Source organism: Boleophthalmus pectinirostris, unplaced genomic scaffold (genome assembly GCF_026225935.1).
Source record: "Boleophthalmus pectinirostris isolate CB_2022bp ecotype Guang Dong unplaced genomic scaffold, ASM2622593v1 HiC_scaffold_2, whole genome shotgun sequence".
Taxonomy (NCBI): domain Eukaryota; kingdom Metazoa; phylum Chordata; class Actinopteri; order Gobiiformes; family Gobiidae; genus Boleophthalmus; species Boleophthalmus pectinirostris.
This window is the reverse complement of record NW_026571152.1, coordinates 21,358,029-21,382,661: the sequence shown is the minus strand read 5'-3', so window position 1 is coordinate 21,382,661 and position 24,633 is coordinate 21,358,029. Positions and strand designations below refer to the sequence as shown.

General features: G+C 39.0%; 2 protein-coding genes across 4 annotated transcripts; one reads left to right on the top strand and one right to left on the bottom strand.

The window, feature by feature from the left end:
- Nucleotides 1-6,699: 6,699 nt before the first annotated feature.
- Nucleotides 6,700-11,797, bottom strand: lmo2 (LIM domain only 2 (rhombotin-like 1)). 3 transcript variants are annotated; one of them, XM_055155459.1, is made up of 3 exons: nt 11,545-11,797; nt 7,861-8,076; nt 6,700-7,147 (listed from the first exon to the last, which is right to left on the bottom strand). In XM_055155459.1, the coding sequence occupies exons 1-3, from the start codon at nt 11,640-11,642 to the stop codon at nt 6,922-6,924; spliced, it is 540 nt and encodes a 179-aa protein (XP_055011434.1). In that variant the 5' UTR covers nt 11,643-11,797; the 3' UTR covers nt 6,700-6,921. The 3 variants fall into 3 exon arrangements, with proteins under 3 accessions (XP_055011434.1, XP_055011435.1, XP_020790827.1); XM_055155460.1 differs by lacking the exon at nt 11,545-11,797 and adding an exon at nt 8,508-10,315; XM_020935168.2 differs by lacking the exon at nt 11,545-11,797 and adding an exon at nt 8,993-10,315.
- A 2,290-nt stretch (nt 11,798-14,087) lies between these two features.
- Nucleotides 14,088-24,504, top strand: caprin1b (cell cycle associated protein 1b). Its single transcript, XM_055155516.1, has 18 exons — nt 14,088-14,248; nt 14,917-15,075; nt 15,151-15,213; nt 15,434-15,520; nt 15,617-15,855; nt 15,962-16,044; nt 17,980-18,144; nt 18,218-18,270; nt 19,585-19,668; nt 19,752-19,928; nt 19,985-20,120; nt 20,197-20,255; nt 20,322-20,411; nt 21,845-21,991; nt 23,133-23,286; nt 23,374-23,541; nt 23,790-23,896; nt 23,977-24,504. Exons 2-18 carry the CDS (start codon nt 14,917-14,919, stop codon nt 24,061-24,063), a joined length of 2,058 nt encoding a protein of 685 aa, XP_055011491.1. The 5' UTR covers nt 14,088-14,248; the 3' UTR covers nt 24,064-24,504.
- The last annotated feature ends 129 nt before the right edge of the window (nt 24,505-24,633 follow it).

Sequence of the window (24,633 nt, the reverse complement as noted above, 5' to 3'; positions counted from 1 at the left end):
CATCCCTGTGATTTATGGCACGCTCACGTCTAACACTGTTCAACGCTTTTTGAACAAGAAGAAGGCCTCCTGCTGGAAAGGTCAAAGGCCAAAAACACACAGCACTTGACCCCAGCAGACTGGAGTGTGTGGGGTCACTATGGACCTGTGTGATGAGCAGGTAGGTGGTTAAAATCCAAAACTAGCAAAATTAGGAAATACAAAGCAGTCATTCAAGCAATTTAATCATAAATACATTTTTAGGCTTAGACTTAGACAAACTTTACTGATCCACAAGGGAAATTATTTGGACACAGTAGCTCAGCCATCACAATGTAGCAAAAATAATAATAATAATAGAGAGAGAGAGAGAGAGAGAGAGAGAGAGAGAGAGAGAGAGTGTCAAAACAGTGTCAAATATGGCAATATATACTGTAATTATAATCAGCACATATTCAGGCTTTCTTATTTTTGCCAATTATATGAACAAAATTGGAACTGCAGTTTCTCTGTTGGTAGAACCGCCAACCTTTATGTCCAGGGCAAATACTGCTGGCTTTCACTGTGCATACGGTTGCCTTGCCTCCAGTGACTGTACACTGTTTTATGAATATGTGCGTGTGCTTTTAGTGCCTGTTGCACTTTTTACAGGTAGAAAAGTGATATACTGAAGTCCATGTTAGGGAAGCGGTGTTGTTATTGTTGTTGTTATTGTAAAAGCACAAGGATTAGTGTCTACATCTCCAAAGCTCGAAATGCTCTGTTCCAACTTGTGATGTCATGAGTAGTTTTCAAGTTAACAGCTACCTTTTAACGTTACTTGAGACAGACAATTCCAGGATCATCCAAATGACTAGTTAAGGTGTATGGAGTTTAAAAATACAGTGGAGCACTTTCTATTGCCACATGACATCACAAGGTGGAAAAGAATGTTTTCGATCTGAGAGAAGAACTCAGCCTAAATAGACAGGGTTTGTGTGTTAAATGTGTGAATGAAACAAAATACAACTACGGGTATGTTTGTTATGAGGACACAACATTAACATAGATCAGAAAATAGTGTAATATGAGCCCTTTAAACTCAAGGCAAGGAAAATTTGATGCAGCAGCAGCATTAAACCCCTAGCATTAAATCTAAAATATGGTCCCACTAAAAGTAAAAGATAACCAATAAGGAAATGACTCCAAACCACGATCCCTCAGTGTCAGCAACCCCCCTTAAACTACCCTTACCCCTGTGTAATGATAGTGCTCTGTGGTGGCCTCACATGGGATAGGGGCCCATTCATTTGTAGACATCAGCTAAATGTGAGTCGTGTGGACAGAAAGCACATGCTTCTGCTGTGACTCACGCAGGACAGGGGAGCGATGCTTGAGGAGAGGAGATGTCCCATGAGATTCATTTCCTGTACTCCTCCAGCTATTTCCTGTCTGAGGATGGGGCGTCGCATTGTGGGCACCATACCGAATGTGACATGGGACTTCCCGGTCAAGTGTAAGGTCACAGGGTCATGAGGCAGGGACAATTATTATTATTGAAAATAATGGGTTTTTTTGTATTTTATTTAATTTAGTGTGGCAATCTGGATTAAGGAGGATTAGTTAAAGAAGAAATATAATAATTTTTTAGGGTATTTAGACCTAAATATATGTCAATTTTACATTTTGTTCATTGTATTGCAATGTTGATTTATAAATAAGTCTACTGGTTTCATGTTCAAAACTTCAGAATTGATAAGCTCCACTTCCTTATAGTGACATTTCACTGTACAAGCAGTACATTTTCAAAATTTTTCAAAATTTGTGACAATTTTGAGCCCTATGACGTGCTGTTAGAATTTTTTTTCTTTTAAAACATCACTGAAGCATTAGGCGGACATAGGAGGTAGGTGAAAGCAAAGAAAATTTTGCATATTGGCCTAATATGAATAAGTGATGAGTGCTGATTAAACAGTAAACCACAAATAAGTTGTTTGCATTGATGGTAGTTCCCATTTCCTTGTCCAAAGCTCAATAAATAGCATGGATTTTTTTACCAAAAAAAAAAAAAAAATCCAAAAGGTGTTCCTTTCAACTTGCCCATGCAGTCAAAGTTGATGCTTTGTTTTTATTGCAGGCCTAGTCCCGTGGCAGCTGCAAAACGTTTTGAATGAAAGGTGAATCATTTAATTATTGTAACTTATTATAGCTCACAAGGACATCAGACTTTTATGTCCTAGTCTCTCCCATAATTCCATCAAAGACAAAAATCACATGACTTTGAGGTTAGAGTAAAAGTGGCCAGTGCTGAGAGACAAAGCTGTTGAAAGTTTGTCCAAATCAAAGCAATATTCACAAACCCACGCATATCACTCCACGCTCAAAATGTGTGCTTACATTTTGTCGATTGGTTTTGCGGTCTTTAGCAGATGTGGTTAGTTTGCCTTGTGTTCCACCGGGGCTTGTCTTTTCTCTCTCTGGACCTAACAGTGTTTCCCATTGATAGAGGAGACTATGGGGAGCACAAATTACAGTATGGGAGGCCAACACACAAGAGAATTAATAAGACAAATGATACTTAATGCTTATAGTACTATAAACATACTAGAGTATATTTAAATCTGTAATGATTGTTGTTTTTCAACAGATGCTGTAAATAACATTTATGCACCCTAAAAAGTATTAATTAAAAGGATTCAAATACAGATACCTTGTGCCACATATAGTCTCAGTACAGACCTTTTACAGGCCTCTTATGATAATTACTCAATTCACTGTTTAATTAATGGCATATTTTGAGGCTCAGCTGTGTGTACATTTTCTTTGCAATAGTGGGTTTAGATTTTTTTTTTGAAATACAAGTTTTGAGCAAAAGAAGCAGGCCCGGGTGCAGACCAAACTGACTGAGGGTGCATTTGAGATTTAAAGAGGTGTTTAAGTGGCTTTATTTTAGGCGCCTATAATGAGGCTGCTAACATCTTAACTGAGGTTGCAATGCACCCTTTTACACCCCTGTAGACTTGGGCCTGTATAGAGGGTAGAGTAGGTAATTTCTATGGCTAATTATTTGTGGTTCAAGCTGCTATTTATTTACTCCACTGGGATTATTCTGTGATTGTTATTGTGTCAGTGGCACAAAGTAGTTTCAACTTGTGGGAAACACTGCCTAACACCTTTCACATTAGATAAACACAACACAGAGAACAAATGCACGTTTTATGGTTTATTACATGCAGGAAAAAGCGTCTCTAATTCCTCTGGGAGACGGAGCATGTTGTAAATCATCAGGCAATGAAAGTTTCCGGGCTAAAACAAACTGAGCGGTCCACTCTGTCTCTCACATCCTCCATCAGAGCTGCAGGAATTTTTATGAGGAAAGAAGAGACAAGAGGCGTCAGGACTGAGAGCTGCAGGATACAGCAGCATCCCCACTGAGCAATCACAGGGATTACACTAATCTAATCATTGGATTTTTATTTGGTTACATTTAGTTGCACACAATCTGCTGTTTTTGAAGTTTTAGGCTAGATTTAAAGGTGCACTGTGCAACTTTTTCTGGTGTAGAATTCCATGCTGTCATTACTTAACCTGGAAAATTCAAAAGTAGGCCATCTATCTCTATCTATCTGTGGAGAGATTGCAGTAAGAGAGCATGTCTTTAGCACTAAAACACCTATAAGAAATACACAATATGTTTATTGTTATATTATGAAACATTCCAGGCAAATAAATAAATATCAAACAGGTCTCCAGAAAAGTTACATAGTGTGACTTTAAAGTGAGCAAGGAGTAAATCAGCCACAATAGGTCATAATTCAGTAGCCTATTCTGTGGTCGTGGCTGTCCTAAACCTGGGCTCATAAATAAATTGTGGGCATTAATGATCTACATAATTAAATCTCCAGTCAAAAAACCCAGTGTGACCTGAGAAAATTGATGACTGTCAAATAAGAAATAGTAAAGTCCTATTAGCCTTGCCCAATTTAACATCAGTTTTATGATTATTATTACTCTGAGGGAAACCACAAATGACCAGTACCAATGTCTGTTAAAAATACTTTCTAGCCTACATAATTGCCAGAATGAAAGGGTTACGGTATGAATACTGTTTACCTAGACCGCGGTCGCCATCTGCTGTTGACACTCGACATTACATTGAAGGGAGATCCATAAGATGTAATTTGATTTAATAGCACAGGCATTTTGACAAAAACAAGCTGTAAACCGCGGTGGGTTCTCCGTTCAGAAAGTCTCCTCAGTTTCCATGAGCGCAGCTGGTTGTTTTTAGCTTTAGCCGGACAGGACCGCAGTGGCACGGGCACAGTGGAGATGAAACAGGCCTCCTCTCGGCACAAACACTGCGCTCCTTCACTACACTCCCGGCCTTGTGCGCAGCTGCTCGGGATGACACAAGGCGCACAGGGCTTTATTGAGTCGTGCTCAGGCTGATTTTGGGCTCTGGTAAAGCTCAGCCCGCGGGCCAGACCATGTAGGAGAAGGCAAACGGCCCAATGGAAGACAGGCTTCCCTTAGCTGGTCCCGGGACGCTCTGTGGGGGGCGCTCATTGACTGTGGGGGCGCTATGTGGAGCAGGGGGCAAATATTGTGAGATGTCGATGGGCTACCTCTCTGTAACCTATTGGCTCCAACTCCAACCTTCAGCTCTGCTATTTTATTCACAGCACAGCATCTCCTCTTAAGGCTGCACTGGGATTGGGATAGAGTCGGTTAAAGAGGAGATCAGTAGGCTGTTGTTAAACTAAAGACGAAAAAGATCCACCTTGGATCAAAACCTTGTTTCATTAAATGCAGCCTATTTTTGAAGTTAACATGCAGGACTGGCCGTGCTTCTACATTTCTTGTTTATTCCTATCCCATAAATTCCTGTTATGTAAAATGTACAACTAAGCATAATGAAATACAGTCATTTCTCAAGTTCTGCTTCACATGAGCAACTCCTCAGTTGCAGTTTGGCCTCCAAAACAGACTACCTGTGTATACGGCATAATAAGAATCTCTTAACACATACATACATACTAATATATCCTTTTACAATAGTGTTACTACAAACGGTGGAAATGTACGGAGCCCCTAAAATGCCATATTTTGTTTTAAAATTATCTTACAAGCGTGAACAAGATGGGGCATTAGAGGCTAATAATGGAAACTAAACTGTCTTCTGCTCTCATCAGTCAAAATAACAAGAATTACTTTAAGCCTTAAAATACCATATTCCCAGCAAGGTCTTTAAGATGTGGAAAGCAACAACTGGACAGCACACTGCTGTAATGTGCCACTGCTCCTGACAGGGTGACCCAGTGACTGTCTGGATCAAATGCAAAAACGAAACAAATAAAAAACAACAGGTGACCAAAGATTCAGACATTAACATTGTTTTACTGTTGGGGATAAATTCATAACAGTTTGAGTCTCTGTTGCATCGTTGTGTTTTGTATAGTCTCACAGTGAGTGACTAATGCATTGTGGTCGGCCTCTCGTTCCTGCCCTCACGCGTCAGACCTCCGCACAGACACATTCACTTAGCTGCTGTGGTCGTAAACATGGGGGTGGCATCATCGGGCTCTGCAGTTGACTCTGCAGGAGCACGCCTTATGGCCATAGACTGAGCTGACACAGAAATACATGGGGAGTACCAAGGACAGACAGCAGCTTTAACACAGTGAGCTCCAGTGCCTACGACATCCTGAGTGCATTAGCTGTAGCCAGCAGGTCTGGTATGGTTTTAACCCATCCTTTAACCGAATGACTAAACTCCACTTGAAAGTAAGCTCTCTGGTGACATCTTGTGGGGATAATAGGTTAAGATGCAATGCTAAATCACATTAATTAAAGGTGCACATTGAGACATTTCCGGTGAGAGTTGACAACCTGCTTGACATGACTTTTTTTTGCAAGGAATGTTGCACGGAATAGCATTAAATATTTGGTTTTAATTTCTAAAAACACACCTTTTAAAAAATATATTCTTGCTTTTACCATGCTCCTTTACAGTGACCAGTAACTCAGCTTGATGGTGTCACCTACTGGTCTCTATGGAGATACTGTAGGTACGTTTGATGTCTCAGATCTTTTGGTTCTTTTTGTTGTGATTTGTTGATATGCCCCTTTGCTGCTGCTCTGATATTATTACTAGTGCTGTATTCTTATGTTTGCATAGTGGGTGTAATGTTTACATGGTGGGTGTCATAGGGTGAATGCGCTACACTATGATGCACTTTTAAAATCCTATGCAGTTTGTGTGATGCTCTAACGTAATTTTGTTGTTATTTTATATGATAATGACAATAAAGTAATTTAACTGAATTGAATACGAGAGTGGTAGACCCTCCACCTGAAAAGTAGCTACAGGGCCATATACCAAAAATACTTTTTTGTATCACAACTATTTATTTTTTATATGAAAGAAAGGAAGCACTTTCTCATGGCATCCCATTTCCTGCCATATTAAAATAAAATTTAAGTTACTTGATGCACTTTTACCTTGACACTCAAGGGCACATTTCAACCAGAACTATAGCACTTCAGATACAAAAGTTTAGTTCAGTCCAGTGAGCCACTTGAATTACAAAAATATGTTTGCATTTAAACATATTCATCATCAGTCAGTTCTTATTCTGTCCAATCATACCACTCAATTTTTTTTGTTCACGCCAAACTTATATATATATATATATATATATATATATATATATATATATTATATTTATATATTTTTTTTTTTTTTTTTTTGTTTGTTTTGTTTGTTTGTTTTGTTTTGTTTTAAATTACAAAACATTATTGCATTTTACATATTTTTTGCATTGCAGTCAATGAGACATTTTCTGTAACAGCTGGTGCAATTGTCAGTGGTGTCCAGTAGAGAACGCTGTTGAGCTATAGCTGCCCTTGAGACTTTGAACTGTCTGTGCGTCCCATTAAAATATTGTGGGACAGTGGGATGCCCTATACCAGGCTGTTTCCATTGAGTTTAGTCCACTCAAAGATGTCTTGTTCACAAACTATGTCTGAGTTGATGAGCAGGTAGCGGTCGCCCACACAGAAGTGCTTTTGGCAGGCAGCACATTTGAAACACTCCAGGTGGTACACTTTGTCTCGCACCCTCATGGTCATTTCAAATGCTCGGATCCTCTTCTCGCAGGAAGCACACAGTCCATCCTGTCCAAAGAGTCTACAAGAAAAGAAAACATTAGATAGGGAAGGTAGAACTAGAGCAACACCACGTACAACATGCCATGAGGACACTATACTAAGGGTTGAAAGATTACAATGTAAAAGTTAAACTATTTTAGATCAGATGCATAGCTAAAAAGGTTGAAAAACAAATGCATCTATCGCATGAAAAAAAGTATTAGTATTAGTGCTTGTTGAACCCAAAATTTAGAATTTCCAAATTCTGAAAACATTAGAAATGTTAAATCACACATTTTAAAATGTGTAACTGTAATCTAACATTTTTAATATAAAGGTTTATCACATACTAAATGCAAAATTAGTCAGTGGTTCTATTCATACCAGCTAGTGAATATACATGTCATTCATATGATACTATAATTTTAATTCATGGTCATAGTTAAATATTGATCTGGAAGAAAGGTCAGGATATGGTAGAATTACCCCTTTTTGGATTTGGTTTATAGTTAAAATCTTTAATTATTGGGCCTATCCACTATTTAATAAACTAAACTAGTCAAAGACAAGTGTTGTAAGTTTAGAGAACATTTAGAGCCAAATCTCTAACAAAAAATATGAGTTTTAACTGTGATTTCTGACAATGAACCACTCATAGAGTTTACCATGTTATCTGGAAATTATGGCCTGTGGAAACCTGGAATATTGCCTCTGAACTATAATAGCACTGGTTATTAAATAAATGCTTCAAACCTGAGGTAGTCTCTCCTGCAGAGTTTCCTCCCCAGTTTGTAGTAGAGTCGTCGGCCCACCTCCCCCAGCCTACAGCCGCACAGGTCACAGCTGAGACAGTCCTCGTGCCAGTACTGCTCTATGGCCTTCAAGAAGAACCGGTCCCCAATGCTCTGCTGGCACCCTCCACAGGTCAGGAGGGAGGGGGGCATCTGCAGCACCTCATCCACTGGCTCTCTGAAAACAGTTATTTATTGATTTTTTATTTTTTTGTCAAAAATTTTGTGTTGTATAATTCATCGTGTTCTGATGTCCTGAATGAACTTATTTGAGGGAAAAAAAATATGAGGACGTTTTATACCCTTTAACATTTTATGATTATTTACATTTTAGCATAAAAGATTATACAAATGAAATATCAACATTTACTATACAATGAACCCTGAAATTTGATGCCTGTTTGTCCTCATGATGTTGATTGCGTTGTCTTGAATATTCCTCAGTGGCATTAAACTTGTCAGTTTCCATGAAGACCAGCAGTTAAGTCAGACATGCAATGTGGAAAGGTGACACCGCTCACTTTAAGATGGCATGTTTTTCTAAGATATTTTTTAAGTAATAAAAACAGCTGTAATGGAATACAAGTAACATAGATAGGTTTGACGTACAGAGTGGAACATTCCAGACAAACCAATAACATCTCCATGGAGGTAAGCTGGTGGCGGACCTTCCACCAGAAAAAGTTACATAGTGCATTTTTAAGTTCCTGTTTTTTAAATAATTCTTTGTATTAACAATTCCAAACAACAATATAATTTAACTTAAAGTATTTCCTATGTGTTGGCATAATAAACTGTGTCATTCAACTCCGGGGTCATCTCTTAGTGCACAGGAAAGGGAAGGGGAAATGAAGAGTACATCATGAGTCAGAGTTGTAACAAGAGAGATTGGCGCCTTCAACATCAGCTATGAGGTAACTTGATAATAAGGAAACAAGTTATAATTATTTACATTATAGCACTCAGGGTAACATGTCCTCAAGGCTGCATTTACGCTGTATTAAAGTACAGTGTACAGTAGTAGTAACAGTCTAGGTTTTTTTCGTGTCCTTGGATGCCTTGTTGGAGCAAACATAAATCTCCATGTTACTTACTCATTGGCCTCCAGTGTCTTCCTCTCTATAGTGGACGTCATTTGAAAAGCCGATGTCGATCCGATGAAGACAATAATGCAGCCTCTTGCCTACAGTGCGCACACAGACAGTGAAGGACTACACCTGCTCCGCGCACGCTCTCCCGACGCTCTCCTCGATGTCCGCGCACAACTCCGGCTCCGGCGCGATAATTGAAGAGGCTATTCAGTCGAAATGGCCGCAAGACAAGAAATGTTGTGCGTAGTGGCTGCAGAAGGCAATGTCATTATTTCCTGAGGCAGTGTCACCTCCAAGTGATCAATTCAGAAACCGTTTGATTACGCACTACTCAAGCTTAGCGCATCTCGCTCGGTTTGGGTATTTCTGGACAGAGTTGTCAGTGGCCATTCTCTTCCACGTAAAACCTGTGTTATTGTGAAGCATCGTGGTATAAATACATCAGCCCCCCTCGCTCTGCCTCTCCCTCTCGCGTCTCTCTCTTCCTGCTCACGACTGTTTGACAATGGGGGGAAATGGGTCTTAAAGCGACAGCTAAATGGGCCTGGTCTGTCTGCTCGTGTGTCTGCGCCGTGGTGCGTGGAATGGGTCGTGACTCGTGACAGAGGCTAATGGCCTCATTACATGCTCCGTTACACTAATGCAGACAGCACCAGAGATAAAGACTATGATATGAGTGCTTATAGACTTTTTTCCTCCCCCCCCCCAATTTTTTACCCATAGTCTGGATGTCTCTTACTAAGGCTACGTTGGCCATTTAACTCAAACACAATTAGGCTTCAGACACAAAATGTAAAAAATAAAAAAAGGAAAGAAAATGGCCTAAACTAAGAAAAGCAAGACTGGGCCTGTGTCGATTAAATATAAAAGATTAAATATAACATTACTCCTTAAATAAAATATGATACTCTGAGCATTATCCCAAATGTTTTCAATGGCATGATACACTGCAATAATTATTAATCATTGTTGATCTTAAGTTGTTATCTCTGGCCATGGGACTCTTAATTGCTTTAGTAACCAATACCTCACCTGAACAAAAATGAATAAATATTGCTCCTCATAAAAATGTAATCTGTTTGTCATTATAAAATCCAGCCATCCACTGACAACTGAACTTAAGTTATTTCATTATTGTGTAGGCTATCTATTGGACTTTACCAGCCTATTGTGCAATCCTTCTATTTCAAATGTTATTTTCACCCCAACAAGTATTTATGAAAGTTTATATATTATACTGTTCCCATGTAGAAAAAGAATACTATATGTTTCTTCATTGTCAGAGTCCTCGCGGCAGGGCTTAGCTGTTGTTGGTCCCACTGTTATCTGCTGCCAGAACCAGGGCCGGTTTGTGAAGGGAGGGACCCCACAGCAGTCAGCCTGAGCTCGGTGAGATAAAGAGCCTAAACTGCAGAGTCCAGTCAGCCTCTTGTGACAGATGCAGGGATCCAATTCAAATGTGCACCTCCCTGGGCTAAACATGGGACTTGGACTGTGTGCGGACTGGACTCAGACCAAGCAGCCCAAAAGCAAGGTGAAAGAAGAGTAGAGGGGAGCCCGCAATGCTAAACAGATTCACTGGGAAAGATGTAAACCAAAATCATCTGCCAATAAACATACAGCAAAAGTTATGAAAGAAGATATGTAATAAAGTGTAAACTTGTATTTTTATTTTTAGAATTCAAGGTTCAGTTATAATATACTGTGTAATATATATATAATCTATATAATCTCTCTCTCTCTCTCTCTCTCTCTCTCTCTCTCTCTCTCTCTCTCTCTCTCTCTCTCTCTCTCTCTCTCTCTCTCTCTCTCTCTCTCTCTCTCTATATATATATATATATATATATATATATATATATATAAACCTCATCAGAATTATACCCAGAGTTGTGTTTTGTTTCAGTTTTGCTTTTAAGTAAAATAATTATTAGTCTGTCTACACCTCCAAAGCTAAAAATGTAACAGTGTAAAAATGTAAAGGTAACAGCTCCCTTTGTTCAGTAGAAATGAGCAAATCATTCTAGTGAAGGTGTATGCAGTTCAGAAACACAGTGGAGCATTTTCTGTACTACCACATGACATCACTAGGTGGAACAGAGTGTTGAGAAGAACTAAATATGTAGGGTTTGTGTGTTAAACATGTGTGAATGAAGTAAAACACAACTCCTGGTATGTTTTTTTTTTTATATATATATAAATAGACCCCTTTAAGTTAGCCTATACCAAATGTGGTGTAACAGCAAGAATACAGGATATTAATAGAGCTTAATATTTTCTAGTATAGGTAGTCTACTTGAACAATACCTTTTATTGATGTCTATGCCTGAATTTATTATTATTTAAATAAACCTATTGTGTACATTTCCTTAAATATGTAGTTGTAGGTTTTATCATTTATTTATGACATTAATTTCCTACAATGCTCCCGAAGGATACAGGCATTAAAATTAGTTTTCAGTAGTCCTACATTCCCTTCATTTCAATAGCGTAGCCTACTAATACCTTTTATATCATTCAAAAGTTCAAAGTTATGTAAAGAAGGGTGACATCTTAACTTGTGCGATCCAACTTCCTGTGAAGAGAGCCAGAGGATGTGTGTGGCTGTTGGGCCCGTGGTCCTGTTTGGGGGGTAGAGCTCGTGTGAACATTGCATTATTTCCTACATCCCCAAAAATGATACTGGGCTTCTCAGATAGACCCCTGTCCTCCAGATGGTTGACAATGATAGCAGTTACAGCACACCATAAACTCCCGGGCTATTGTCATTATGAGGCAAAATCTCCAAGAATACAGGCTTATGTGTGTCTGAAGCTGTTACACTGTTGTTGCATCATTACTTACTAAGATAAGCAGTAGATTCTGGGTGAAAATGATTCATAATAGTGAGTGGCAAAAAATCATGTATGATCAAAATTATAAAGTAAAAGAGTAGTAGGCCCATGTCAAATCATAATTTATGGTAGGCCCATTAAAAAAAAAAAAAATCATCACATTGCTTGAAGCCTGGCACATTATAAATAAAAAAAAAAAAAATATATATATATATATATATATATATATATATATATATATATATATATATATATACTATACACACAAGTTGTATAGTGCATAACAAACATACTCATTAAATTCATGGGTTTGGAATACAAATAGTTAAACAAAAATCTATAGTGGGGGCTTTGGGAAGCAATGTCCCTCATGCCTAGCTTCCTGTTTTGCCCTCTGTCTGTGAGCTGCACAGGAGAGAAAACTGTGTGGAATTCAGAGCAAGTGGAGAGCTCATTTTCTCTTATCACCACCACAAATTACTATTGATATTCATAGCAATAGCACAATTAAGAGATTAAAAATAAAAAGTAAAACAATTGAAGTAATCTGTTTTGCATTTACCATTATGGAATAGGACATTTAAGTATAATAAGTATATGTAAAGAGTTTGAAATACACACTGGCTGATCAGTGAGTGGACTCTAGTTTTGACAACATTAAAAGAAAACCTTCCTAATCTAGGCTATATAAATAGAACTATACCTGTTCTATCTTGTAACTAATCATTGCTCTCTCATTATGAAAGTTCACTGGTTTGATTAAAACAAAGCAGGGTGGGGAAATTAGTCACTCATTAAAAGGGCGCTTCACTGGCCCTGAGACCCTCCCCTAATCAGTATTATCCCTAAAAGAAACAATTTCATGGGAGCAGTGCAATCAAAATGCCATGCAGCCATGTGAACTGCTTCCTGTATTTAGCAAAACAAAGGAGTTTCACATTCTTAAGTTTTCAGGTCAGTTTACTTTAGAAATGAGAGTGAACAAAGACACACACACAAAAAAAAGAAAACAGTATACATTTAGTTTAATCTGTTGTGTTTAGTTTAGTTTAGTGCTGTTTACGAAGCAGGCGTAACACAGATTGCTGTGTCAACAAAATGGCTGTTAGACACCTGGGATTAACTATAAATTTCAGAATGATATCCCCAGTCCTTTAAATGATGAAGTCCTCAAATAGTTGCTTATATCATAAACCTTAAACCCACGAATACAGGGATAAAACTGAATCAAGGATAATTTAAACAAACTAGATTCACTTAAGTTAAGCTTTACATACATACATCACTGACACCAGGGTCAGACTCCCTTTGTACTATTGATTTTCTTGCTCAACACTGCCACCTACTGAATGCAACTTATAACAACAATTGAGCTATGTAATGATAAAGCAATGTAGTACATCATTATAACCATTCTGTTTTCTTTTATATAGGCCTATCATAAAACAACCTACAGCGAATACGAGCATCTTTATTAGGTTTACTTAATGTAGGCCAATAAAAGATTAGTTTTCTAGGTCAAATTAGCCTATTTGTCTACTTTATTACATTCAGGCATTGCCTATTTAACACTAAATAATTAGGCTTTGATTGGTTTCTTTTATGATGCAACACTACAGATCATTCATACAGATCAAGTCTACAGTGGAAGCCACTTGGCCTACACTTTCACTTTTGTTTCATTTGTGGTTTGGAAAGTAGATTATGATGATTCATTATCCACACACAGTGCATTCGAGTTCCTTTACCTGATCATGATCAAGTGTGCTTAAAGCATGGATAAAACTACTTCAAAAATAAACTTTAAACTGCATTCAAAGTGAATTTGACCTACATTTGTTCATCTTGAAGTTGAACCTCAGACTGAGGTACTGTGTGAGTTATGAGTGAAATGCAGTGTGGTACCACAGCTGAGCACAGGCTCAGGACAGAGCCCACAGCTCAATGGCACAGCTGTCAGAGAATACTATGAATAACTGTATAAGGCAGAAGAGTAGAAGAGTGGAGAGAGGATAGCCTAATCAAAGCTAATGATTGTGCAGATTTTATGCCAAGAGGATATTAAGAAATATGCCTGACTATAATGATGAATGTAAACGACTGAAATAAAGTTTATCTTTATAATTATCTCACACTAATAGTATTTTATTAAACATAAATATAAAATATACAATCTCTAAACGTAAATCACTCCATTAAACCCATATTACTGCAATTATCTATTCAGGCATATCTTTGGGTGCTAAAAACGGACCTTCGCCTTTTATAAAGAGTTTCTCCGTCTTTCGAACCGTCTCAGTTGTCGGTGAGGCCGGCGGGGCGGATCCCACATTAGTGAAAGACATAATAAAGCAACACAACAATAATAACAACTTGGCTGATTCCTACCTTTCATCAAAAAGCTCCCCTGTGGATATAAACCATTAAGGTGGGTAATTCTGCGGACATTCCTTCCGGAAACCAGTGCGCCCAGCCGGCTGCTCGTTAGCACGCGTTGCTGTGCCATACTTGCTAACAGCGCGGTCGGTGCTAGCTCCTTCAGAGGCCAGGGCCATTTTTAATCAAAGCTCGGACATAAAGCTGACAATCTACCTTCGCCACTGCTGGTACATAGGTGTGCGAGCAGATAACATACTGAAGGTGACTTCGTGGCGGATATTTATTGCCTTTAGTAACTGATCAGACTAATGAAAAGAGATGCTTTGGGGATTTCAAAACACAACAGCTGGACTCGTGTTGCCGGTGTCGAAATTGGTTTTATGTTCAAGGAAGTGGTCTGATTGGCATATTTAAGTCCATTCAAACCTGTCTACTGTGTTTATTATAAGGCCTCTATCAATACATAAGACGCGGCAAGTGGCAATGTTATGGCTAACTGGCATATCATTTACTGGCCAAATCTATGTTATTTTTGTAATGTCTGGTACCTTCTAGGTAATGTTAACTCTCAGTGTCATGTCGTTCACTTGTAGCTCATAGAAAACCCGTTGATTTGATATTTATCATTGGTCATCTGTATTATATTAAGTGTTGTGTTAGACTGTATTTGTAAAGACTACCATTACATTTGCGGTTTGGCTGTGTGTTGTGTTTTAGATGCCCTCTGCAATGAACGCGAGCAGGTCAGTGCAGAATGCCAGCCCAGAGGTGGGATCCGCTCCAGGGTCAATGGGCTCTGCATGTGGACAGTCTGAGGTTTTAAAACAAGTGCTGGGTGTCATTGATAAGAAAGCTCGCAACATGGAAAAGAAAAAGGTGGGTGCCATGCACTACCTCACTCATACAATACAAGTAATCTTTATATCCCATGTAACTATATTTTCATAATAGAGCAAACTGGATGACTATCAAGTCAGGAAGGACAAAGGAGAGCGCCTGAACCAGGACCAGCTGGTGAGGGCAAAATACAAAAAAGCTATCTATGTTGTTACTTATTATTATTACTTATTCACAACTGTAATCCCTTAGATATTAAATTATTATTAATAAGCTTCCTTGGGAGCATGTTGTGCATAATAAAATCTTATGATCCCACAACAACCATTTTTTGATTTTTGTTAATCATGTAATGTAAAAATGTTCTAAAAAAAATTTATTATTGTTATTATTTTAGGAAGCACTCGCTAAATACCAAGAAATCCAAAATAACCTGGAATTTGCTCGAGAATTGCAGAAGATGTTTATTCAACTGGGACAAGATGTAAAGCTTTTTTTTTTTTTATAAGCTATATATACTCCCAGACTTAAAGTTCTAAGATTGATTTAACCTACCTGTGTATATGATGTGTGATACCAGATTCAGAAGGCAGTGAAGAAGACTGCACGGCGGGAGCAGCTACAACGTGAGGAGGCCGAGCAGCGGCGGCTGAAGACCGTTCTGGAACTGCAGTTCCTTTTGGACCGACTCGGTGATGACACGGTTCGGCAAGACCTCAAACAGGGAGTGGGGGGTTCACCACTGCTCACAGACGCAGACCTCACGGCTCTGGACGAGTTTTACAAGCTGGTGGGGCCAGACCGAGACCAAAATGTCAGGTCTGTATGCAGAAATCCATTAGGTTTTAAGAGCCTATATATTTTAATTGTTGATTTTAATACTGCAAAATGGGTGGGTTTTTTGTTTTTTTTTGTTTTTTTCCAGGTTGGTTGACCAGTATGAGGAAGCATCTGTGCACCTTTGGGACCTACTGGAAGGACGGGACAAAGCTGTGGTTGGCACAACATGTAAGTACCATCTAAGGACTCATTTATGCTCCTTTGGATACACATTTAGGCTTCTGCCTATACTCTGCATTGTTCTATCTGTCAGTTGGTCAGTCTGCTCAGAGTTTGTGGACATGCAGCAACAGAGCTGTAAATGTGGTAATCACTTGGACAATAGAGAACACTGCTCATAGGGAAAGTGATTTTTATTTTAATTTTTTTCCAAAAGTGACTAGAGCAATTTTTACCTTTTTTCTCCCCCCTTTACAACAAATGTGATCTGAAGTCTGCTGTCGGTCTAGGTGTTTGCAGTGTTTGTTTCTCTTTTCTTCAGTCTTGTCCAGTTTGAATTGTTCCAATTCTCTCCTTCTTATGGTTATTTAATAAATCTCAGACCTGGTGTTACCAGTGACTGTAAGTGTAAATGTAGTGAGAATACCTAGGCATAAGGGATAAAGAATGGTGCTTAAATGCATTTACAATGTTTTAATTGATTGAATTAAACATTGTAAACATTGCTTTGAATCATCCTGATTATATTTGAAATTACTATTATTTAAAATGTTTAATGGTTAGAGCACTGAAATGACAACTACAAGTTAGTTATAGTAAAAAATCTTAAGCATGAATGAAATTATTCCTGACAGGCTCAGACTCCATTAATGTGTTAACATTTGGCTGTACATTTCACCAGATGGTTGGTGACGGGACCAGTCATCTGTGAGCTCTTTGTCCTGTTTGTGTTGTGTTTTTGGGGGGATTGGTAATACAGTACTAGTTTTCGAAGGCATTTAGGGTGTTCAGATTGCTTTGGTTTGTTGATATACTTAAGTCATGAAGCCAAACTGTGGGATGCACTTGGCTAAGAGCTGGGAGTATGTGTTTGTGATTTATAGTTGAAAGCTTAGTTCAGTTCATGGTGTATTGCATTCTGGGCTGTCTGTCCTGGGACTCTCCCTCCTGCATTATGCCCCAGGCCAGGGCTGACTCAGCATGAGGCAGACTGCCAGTGTCGCCTGGTTCCACTGGTCAGGGCTTTGGAGTTGCTCTGATACTGGGGGTGACCCAGTTCACTGTAGCAGAGAAAGGCCTTTTCATTTTGGTAACCTAAGGTCACATTTATTCCGAAGCAGCAGATACTCTCCCTGAGGCTCTAAAGAGTGGAGGAAATCACATCCACCTGCATTTCCTCAAACCTCTAAAAGTGGAAATGCCTTTGCTTTTCTTACTAGTTATTATAATTTCTCCTCTGTTACGGTCTGTTCAACAAAGACATGTGGTTTGGATGTATGTGCTATGCCAATAAATTAAAACCTGCAAAACTTGGTTAATTTACGCTGCAAGGACCAAGTCATATGTGTCTTAAATTGTGCAGTATTTAGTCAGACAGGCCTGTCTTTTAGCAAGCCTGTATAATTTCCTTTGATGCTCCTCTAATGATCTCATTATAACTGGTCAAGTAAGACTTTGTACTTGATATCCAATGACCATTACTCATGTACAAACATGTATGTATACTGTTATGTTTAAATTCTCTTAAAAATCAGTGCAACAGTGGAAAATGAGGGGCACTTATTGTCTTGGGTGACATCCCCCGCTGTTCTCTCTCCCTCTAGAACTCCTATGGTTGCCCTCAGTACGTAGCTCCAAGGGTAAAGGAGTTGAGGAGCAGTAGCTAGGATCTGAACAATTTTAAATAAGCCCTCGTTAGCAGGAGGGATGAAAATGGTTGAGGGACCTCAGCCAGTTTCTAGCTTTCACAAACCCTCCAGCATGCCCCGATTTTTCACATGCTTGAATGTAATAGCATTTCTCCAAGTTCTTCCTCAACTATATTTGACAGGGAAGCAAAAAGGGTGCAGTACCATTGCATAGACAAAAATGGACCATCAGTTTTATACATTTCTTTCCACCTCGGAGGCCAACATATAAATCTGATTATTGTACTTTTTCCAGACAAGGCACTGAAGGAGACTTTGGACCAGGTTCTGCTGAGTGGATACTTTGACAGAGTTCCATCTCATCAAAATGGAGTTTGTGAAGAGGAAGAAGAAGAAGAGCCCATCGCAGCTGCAACAGTCGCTGAATCGTCAGAAGCAGAAGAGCAGCCTGTCGATCCAGGTTACTGCAAACAACTGAGGCAAACAACTTAATTTCTGGATTTTGAAAACTTATAGTTTATTTTCCTGTACAGAAGCTGAAGTAATTGAAGAGTTTACGGAGCCAGTCGCAGTTGAAACAACAGAGGTATTGATGTCTTTCATCTAGGGGTGGGTGATATCTCGATATTTTTAATATATCGAGATATTTTTTTAAACTCGATATGAATTCTGACATATCGTATATATCGATATATTGCTTATATTCAATTTTTTTTTCGCCGCTTTGCTTGTTTGTCTTCTCTGTCGTCGCCCGCGCGCCCCCGCCTCCCTGATTTTGTTCGCTCGTGTCTCATTCACTCGTCACTATCGCCGTGAACGCCGAAAGTTGGTGCCAGTGAAAAGCTTCTAGCGCCACGAAACTTTTCCACCATTTACAGACAAAACCATCAGCAGCACTTCCTCATATTCCACCGAGTCATGTCCTTTAGTCCAAAAGAAGTTGAACCGCAAGAGCGGCAGGTGGAGTGCGCTGTTTATGCAAATTAGCCATGCGCTTTTTAAGTTTCGTTTCTGTAAAACGTAAACAAGTCTGCGCAAAGCTGCAAAAAAAAAAAAAAAAATAAAACATAAAATAAAATAATTAACACTATAATCTCAAACGGGCTGATGTGGCTCTTGAGTCGTTATGCTTTATATATTGTAAAGTTTAGTAATGTAAATTCTATTTATGCAGAAGATTTTAATTAATAATCTGTTGCAGTGTCACTTGTACAAAAGTGTTTGGAAATGTTGGGTTTGATCTGCAGTGGATTGTGGGAAACCTCATAACTCCTTACTGCTGGATAGGAACATGGATCTGTTAACATAAGGAACATCCTGAACTTCTTCTGTTAAAAGAGTTCATGGTTCTGGTTCTGGTCTGGATAACAGAGTTAATGCAAAGATGAGCTTGAGTTGTTGTTTTATTTATGAATGAAACAAAGGAAATATGTTTTATTTCTTTTATTTGACAGTTAAATTATTATTTATGTAATTAGGGTTTTTGTAATCTTAAATGTTCCTATATGAACTGCCTACCTCTTACACTTTAATTTTTAAAAAAAGGACCTTGTGGAATTTGGCAGATTTGTTTTTGCAGTTTTCCGTTTTAGGGGGTTATTTTTTCCTGTACAGATATCGAGATATATATCGTATATCGAGATATAGCAAAATATATCGAGATATATTTTTTGATCCATATCGCCCAGCCCTACTTTCATCTGTTCTATTAACCATTTTGTGTGCTGTGGTCCAAAGCAAAAAATAAAAAAGGCTTTCTTTGCCGAAACGTTATTTTAAAAATAAAAAAGCTTTTGGACATCGGCTATTTGAGTGTGCTATGCATTTTTTCACTTTTATTTATCTGTTCTATGCCATAAATTATTTATTTTGACTAACAAGGAAAATGTTTTCTGTCTAGTTTGTAAACAGACAGTTCATTCCAGACTCCACATACAGCAGCAGTGACAAAGAACAGGGGGATGAGTGGACCACAGATTCAGAGGTGAGTATTTATTGACTGAGAGCTTTATTTTATTATTCATGGACAAAGCTGATCTGAGTTTAATTTGCGCATTTTATTTCCAGACGGTCAGCGTGCTGCAGCCACAGCAGCAGCAGCCCGTGGTGCAGTCTGCTCCCCCTCCTGTTCCTCTGGAGACCCACCCCCTGAGTTTAGCACCTCCTGCCCCACAAAGTGACCCTATGGTCCGAAAGCAGGTAGTGCAGGACCTCATGGCACAAATGCAGGGAACATACAACTTTGCAGGTAAGAAACAATGTGAAACACTTTCTGGACTCAAATGATTTTTTAACTATAGTTGGCTAATAATTTTCTCCTGGGTCAGGACTCCATGCTGGAGTTTGATGGACAGTCCATTGACCCTGCAATTGTTTCAGCCCAGCCAATGAAACCTGCTCAAAACATGGATATGCCACAAATGGTTTGTCCTCCGGGTAAGTCTCAGATTTGTATTTACATCTTGGTTCATTTCAGTGAATTTACAGTTATTGACTAAATTTATCATCCAAGTTCACACAGAGTCCCGATTAACGCCAAATACAGTTCCTGTTCAGTCTGAGCCCTCACAAGTGAGTAAACCGAGTTTCTTTTAAAAACCTTCACTTGGAATGAAATTAAGAAAAGTTGTATTCTAGGTTCCTATTGTTTCTCCTACGCCACCCCCCATGTACCAGACCTCACACACACCAGATCCCCACCCCTCAGCAGAATCAATTGAAATTCAGGTAATGTGCAAATTGTATCTAAATGAATGTTACAAATTAGAGCCCGACCGATATATCAGTTGGCCGATATTATCGGCCGATATGGACTCCTGGAGATATATCAGCTATCGGCCGATATGCTTGCTGATATGGGCCGATATTTCACGTGGGCATGTTATACCTCGTTATAAATCTTAGACTCTCTACATTATGTTCATTTAATTCAATTTACAGACAGATAAATGTCCTAATATGTGGCTCCACATCTGTATTTATCTACGAAGTCATTTGTCTGTGTGTGTGTCCGTACTGTCCCTGAACACACCCCCAGAGTCATGTCACTTCTGTTCTTGTTTACACCCGCAGCCGTGCGCAACACTGAGATTATTTTCTTTTTATGGACAATCGGTTTGAGTCTGGATTAAAAGGACATTTATTAGTGCAGACTTGTGATGTGAGGAGGAGCCTGTGTGAGCGGTGAGTGTTGGAAATACATCGACTTTGAAGCCAGTTTAGGTTAGCGATTAGCTGCTGTAGCTCTGACACATAAACAGGCTGTTTTCTATTGGCCTATTGTAAAGTGACTGTATTGGCCGTATATTTGTTACTGGACCTGCATTGATATGTAAATGAGCTGTGAATAGACGTGTGAATGATCCACATTTATGCATATAATTAATCACCGCAGCGCGCAGCATTTACGGTTAAAGGCTAATAACGGTAGCTTACTTTAGTAGCTAGTAGTGATGGGTCGGTCACGAACGAAACGGCTCTTTGAAGCGAACGACGGGAACCTGCTCCTTATTGGGAGCCGTGTTTTCTCTTATTCTCACTTTTTTCTCTTCACGTCACGTGCAGACTGGTGGTAGTTTGACAGTGGAAGCGGCTCAGAACGAAACTTTCAGAAATCTGCGTGTGCATAGGATAGAAAAAACCATGCATATTTGGCTGTAGTTCAGCATAAAATGAATAAACCAGGACTAATCTTGGGCTCGAGAGACTGAGAGAGATAGAGACCAAGTCCCGATACTCAGTCCTGGTTCAGTTCTGGTTTAGTCCTGTTTTACACATGGTTTAGATCTGTTTTAGTCCTAGTTTAGTCCTTTTTCAGTCCTGGTTTAGACCTCCTTTAGTCTTGCTACCCATCGCTAGTAGCTAGAATGTGATCTACAGTCCGTAAATATGACACAAAGAGGCAGAAGAACAATAAATGTTGCTTAAATAAACCCAATTTAAAATCCACTAGAGCCAAACCTAAGTTTTTTATACAATTCAAGATTTACAGTGAATTTTTACATCACTAAATATATCGGCAATTATATCGGCTATCGGCCGCTCCAACTCCCATCATATCGGTTTCATATCGGCCACAACAAAATCCATATCGGTGGGGCTCTATTACAAATGAAGGCAGAGGCAAACTCATTTTTTTTTCCCCCCTTGCTGTCAATCAGAACTCCATGTCATTGTCTTCAGACCAGCCTCCTCCCTCCACAGCACTACCCCCCGCCTCTCAAACGCAGGTTTTTCAACAAGTTTCCAAAGCACCCCACAGCGGTGGCATCAATGTCAACGCCGCACCATTCCAGTCAATGCAGACAGTAAGATAACTTTTAAATATATATATTTATATTTATTTATATAATTTATTCCATACAATTTCCTTATCTGTGTGTCTGTTTATGTTCATGTTCAATATTTAGACTAGTAATGTGTAGCTGAGGCCTTAAGATGTGTGTAACACATTTCCAACACTGTATTGACAGTGTTGGTGTGTTCTATAGCGCCATCTGGTGGTTTTAACAATGAACTGCTTCCTGTGCAGAAGCATTGACAGAGCGCAGGACTCGTTCATTTAGACATGTGAACACTCATTTGTCATAGATGTGATCTGATATCAAACATGTAAAAGGACTGACCAAGATAATGCAGTCTCATTAAAGAAAATCACAGCCCATTGTACAATAAAATAGGCCAATATGTGATACATGATGAGGTGAATGGTTGTGAAAATGAGAGTAAAATAATATAGTTCTTCAAGTAAATCTGTGATGAGCTCCACTGCGGACTGATAAAAATGAGCCCACACAGAACAGGCCTATCTTCTGTTTCTCTGTGGGCATGAACCGAGTCACTGCGAGAGATTTGAGCCTCGCGCTTCTTGAACCACACGAGCTGACTCAGCACCCAACATGAGCCACACCAAATGACATAGTAGATGTATCGGTCACTTGACTTTTCTTAAAGTAGTAGACACAGCGACAGCTCAACACAGGCGTCACTTGCTGAGCTTGACACATTGACTCGTTTGGCCCATCACTAATTTAGACTTGTTTATTGGCAAAGAAATAAGATGCAAGTACTGTAAGTTTATTCAATTGCAGTAGATTAGTGTTGCAGTTCTGTGCTTTGGGCTGGGTGATATTACAACAAATTAATCATTATTTTTGTTTTTCATTGATTGCTGTTTTGTTTTTTGTTTTTTGATAGCAAATGATGTTCCAGAACAAATAGAAAGTAAACTATGTATTTTTAAAAATACCAAGCCATCAGTTAAATCTGTTTTCAATCAAAACTTGATTAATTACTCAGCCCCTTCTGTGCCTCAACATCTTTTCCTACATTTCTTACTTGTTTATCTATTCCTGTTTGGAATATTTCTTATTCCTTATCATTCAGGTTCCAACATTTCACAGTATTTTGCCTACCCCTCTTGGCTGTAAACATTTGTTTGTTCTTTAGGTGTTCAACCTCAATGCCCCCGTCCCTCCTGCTAACGAGACAGAGGCATTAAATCAGGCCAACCAGTACCAAAACTCCTACAACCAGTCCTTTAATAGCCAGTCCCAGCATCCTGTGGAGCAGACAGAGATGCAGGCCGATCAGCTGCAGACTGGTGCACATTTTTCTCATCATTTAGCATTTTAATATTGAATGCTTGCTTGATGGACTAGACACTAATCTTGGGTATCATGGTTTTCAGTAGTTGGTGCATTCCAGGACCAATCAGGAGCTCACCAGCAGCAGTCACAGCAGGGTTTTGGAAGACAGGGACAGTCATTTTATAACAGCAGAGGCATGTCCCGTGGAGGCCCACGCAATGCTAGAGGCATGGTCAATGGCTACAGGGGGTCGTCAAATGGCTTCAGAGGTAAATATACACTACGTAATCTGGCAAATGTAACCAACTTGTTTAACTTTATACTATAGATGGTGAGTTATTATAGGCTGCAATAGTTTAAAATTAAATTTGCTTGTTGGACATTAACTCAATCTATTAAACAGTAAAAACAAATGTTCCACACTGGTTTTGTGACGTTTGTTTTGAGGACTATCCTGTGTGGTCAGTTTTATTACTTTTTGGCTTTAAACTTCATTGTTTCACTTGTTTTTTCCAAGGTGGCTATGATGGATATCGTCCTCCTTTCACCAACACTCCAAACTCGGGCTATGGACAAACCCAGTTCAACACGCCACGGGACTACTCAAATGGAAATTACCAGAGGGTATGGGATGATCATTTGCGGCCATTTGTTACTTACAATATTAGTAATGTAATGTAATGTTATGTGATGTGTGTCTATAGGATGGGTACCAACAGAATTACAAGCGAGGGACTGGACAAGGATCCAGAGGTGTTTCGAGAGGCAGCACTCAGGCCATGCGCTCCTGAAAAAGCCTTTCTTAAATGACTGTGACTGATTAACTTGCACCACACTGAAAAATCATCATCGCATTTTCCCCAGCTCACTCATCCTCTTTTTAGTTGATTTTCATCAGTGCTTTTTACTTGTCTCTTGAATCAAAGTGTACCTGCTTTGAGATCTCAAAACTAATGACACATTTTAAAGTCTGAACACAAGCTAATCTGTAAATTCAATCAACAATTTACAACAGCCATGTGTTTATAATGTTCCTGTAAACTTGAAAGATTTCATAAGTTATTTTTTGTATGAAAATGCCGCCTGCCACTGCTGGTCCAAACCTTGGGAGTCTATCCCCCCTCCTCGGTTCTGTCATTTTGGTTCTAAAGCCTTTTATGTTCAAAGAGCTCCCATATTCTTGTTTGTAAATTGATGTTGCTTCAAGAGTTTCAATAAAGTTGTGTTGCATACCCATGCTCAAATGAGATTTTTTTTCCTTAAGTCTGGATGAACTACTCCGCCTAGTGGTTTACCGAGGCTATGACTTTTTTTTTTATATATATATATATATATATACAGGTAAGGTTTGCGTCAATATA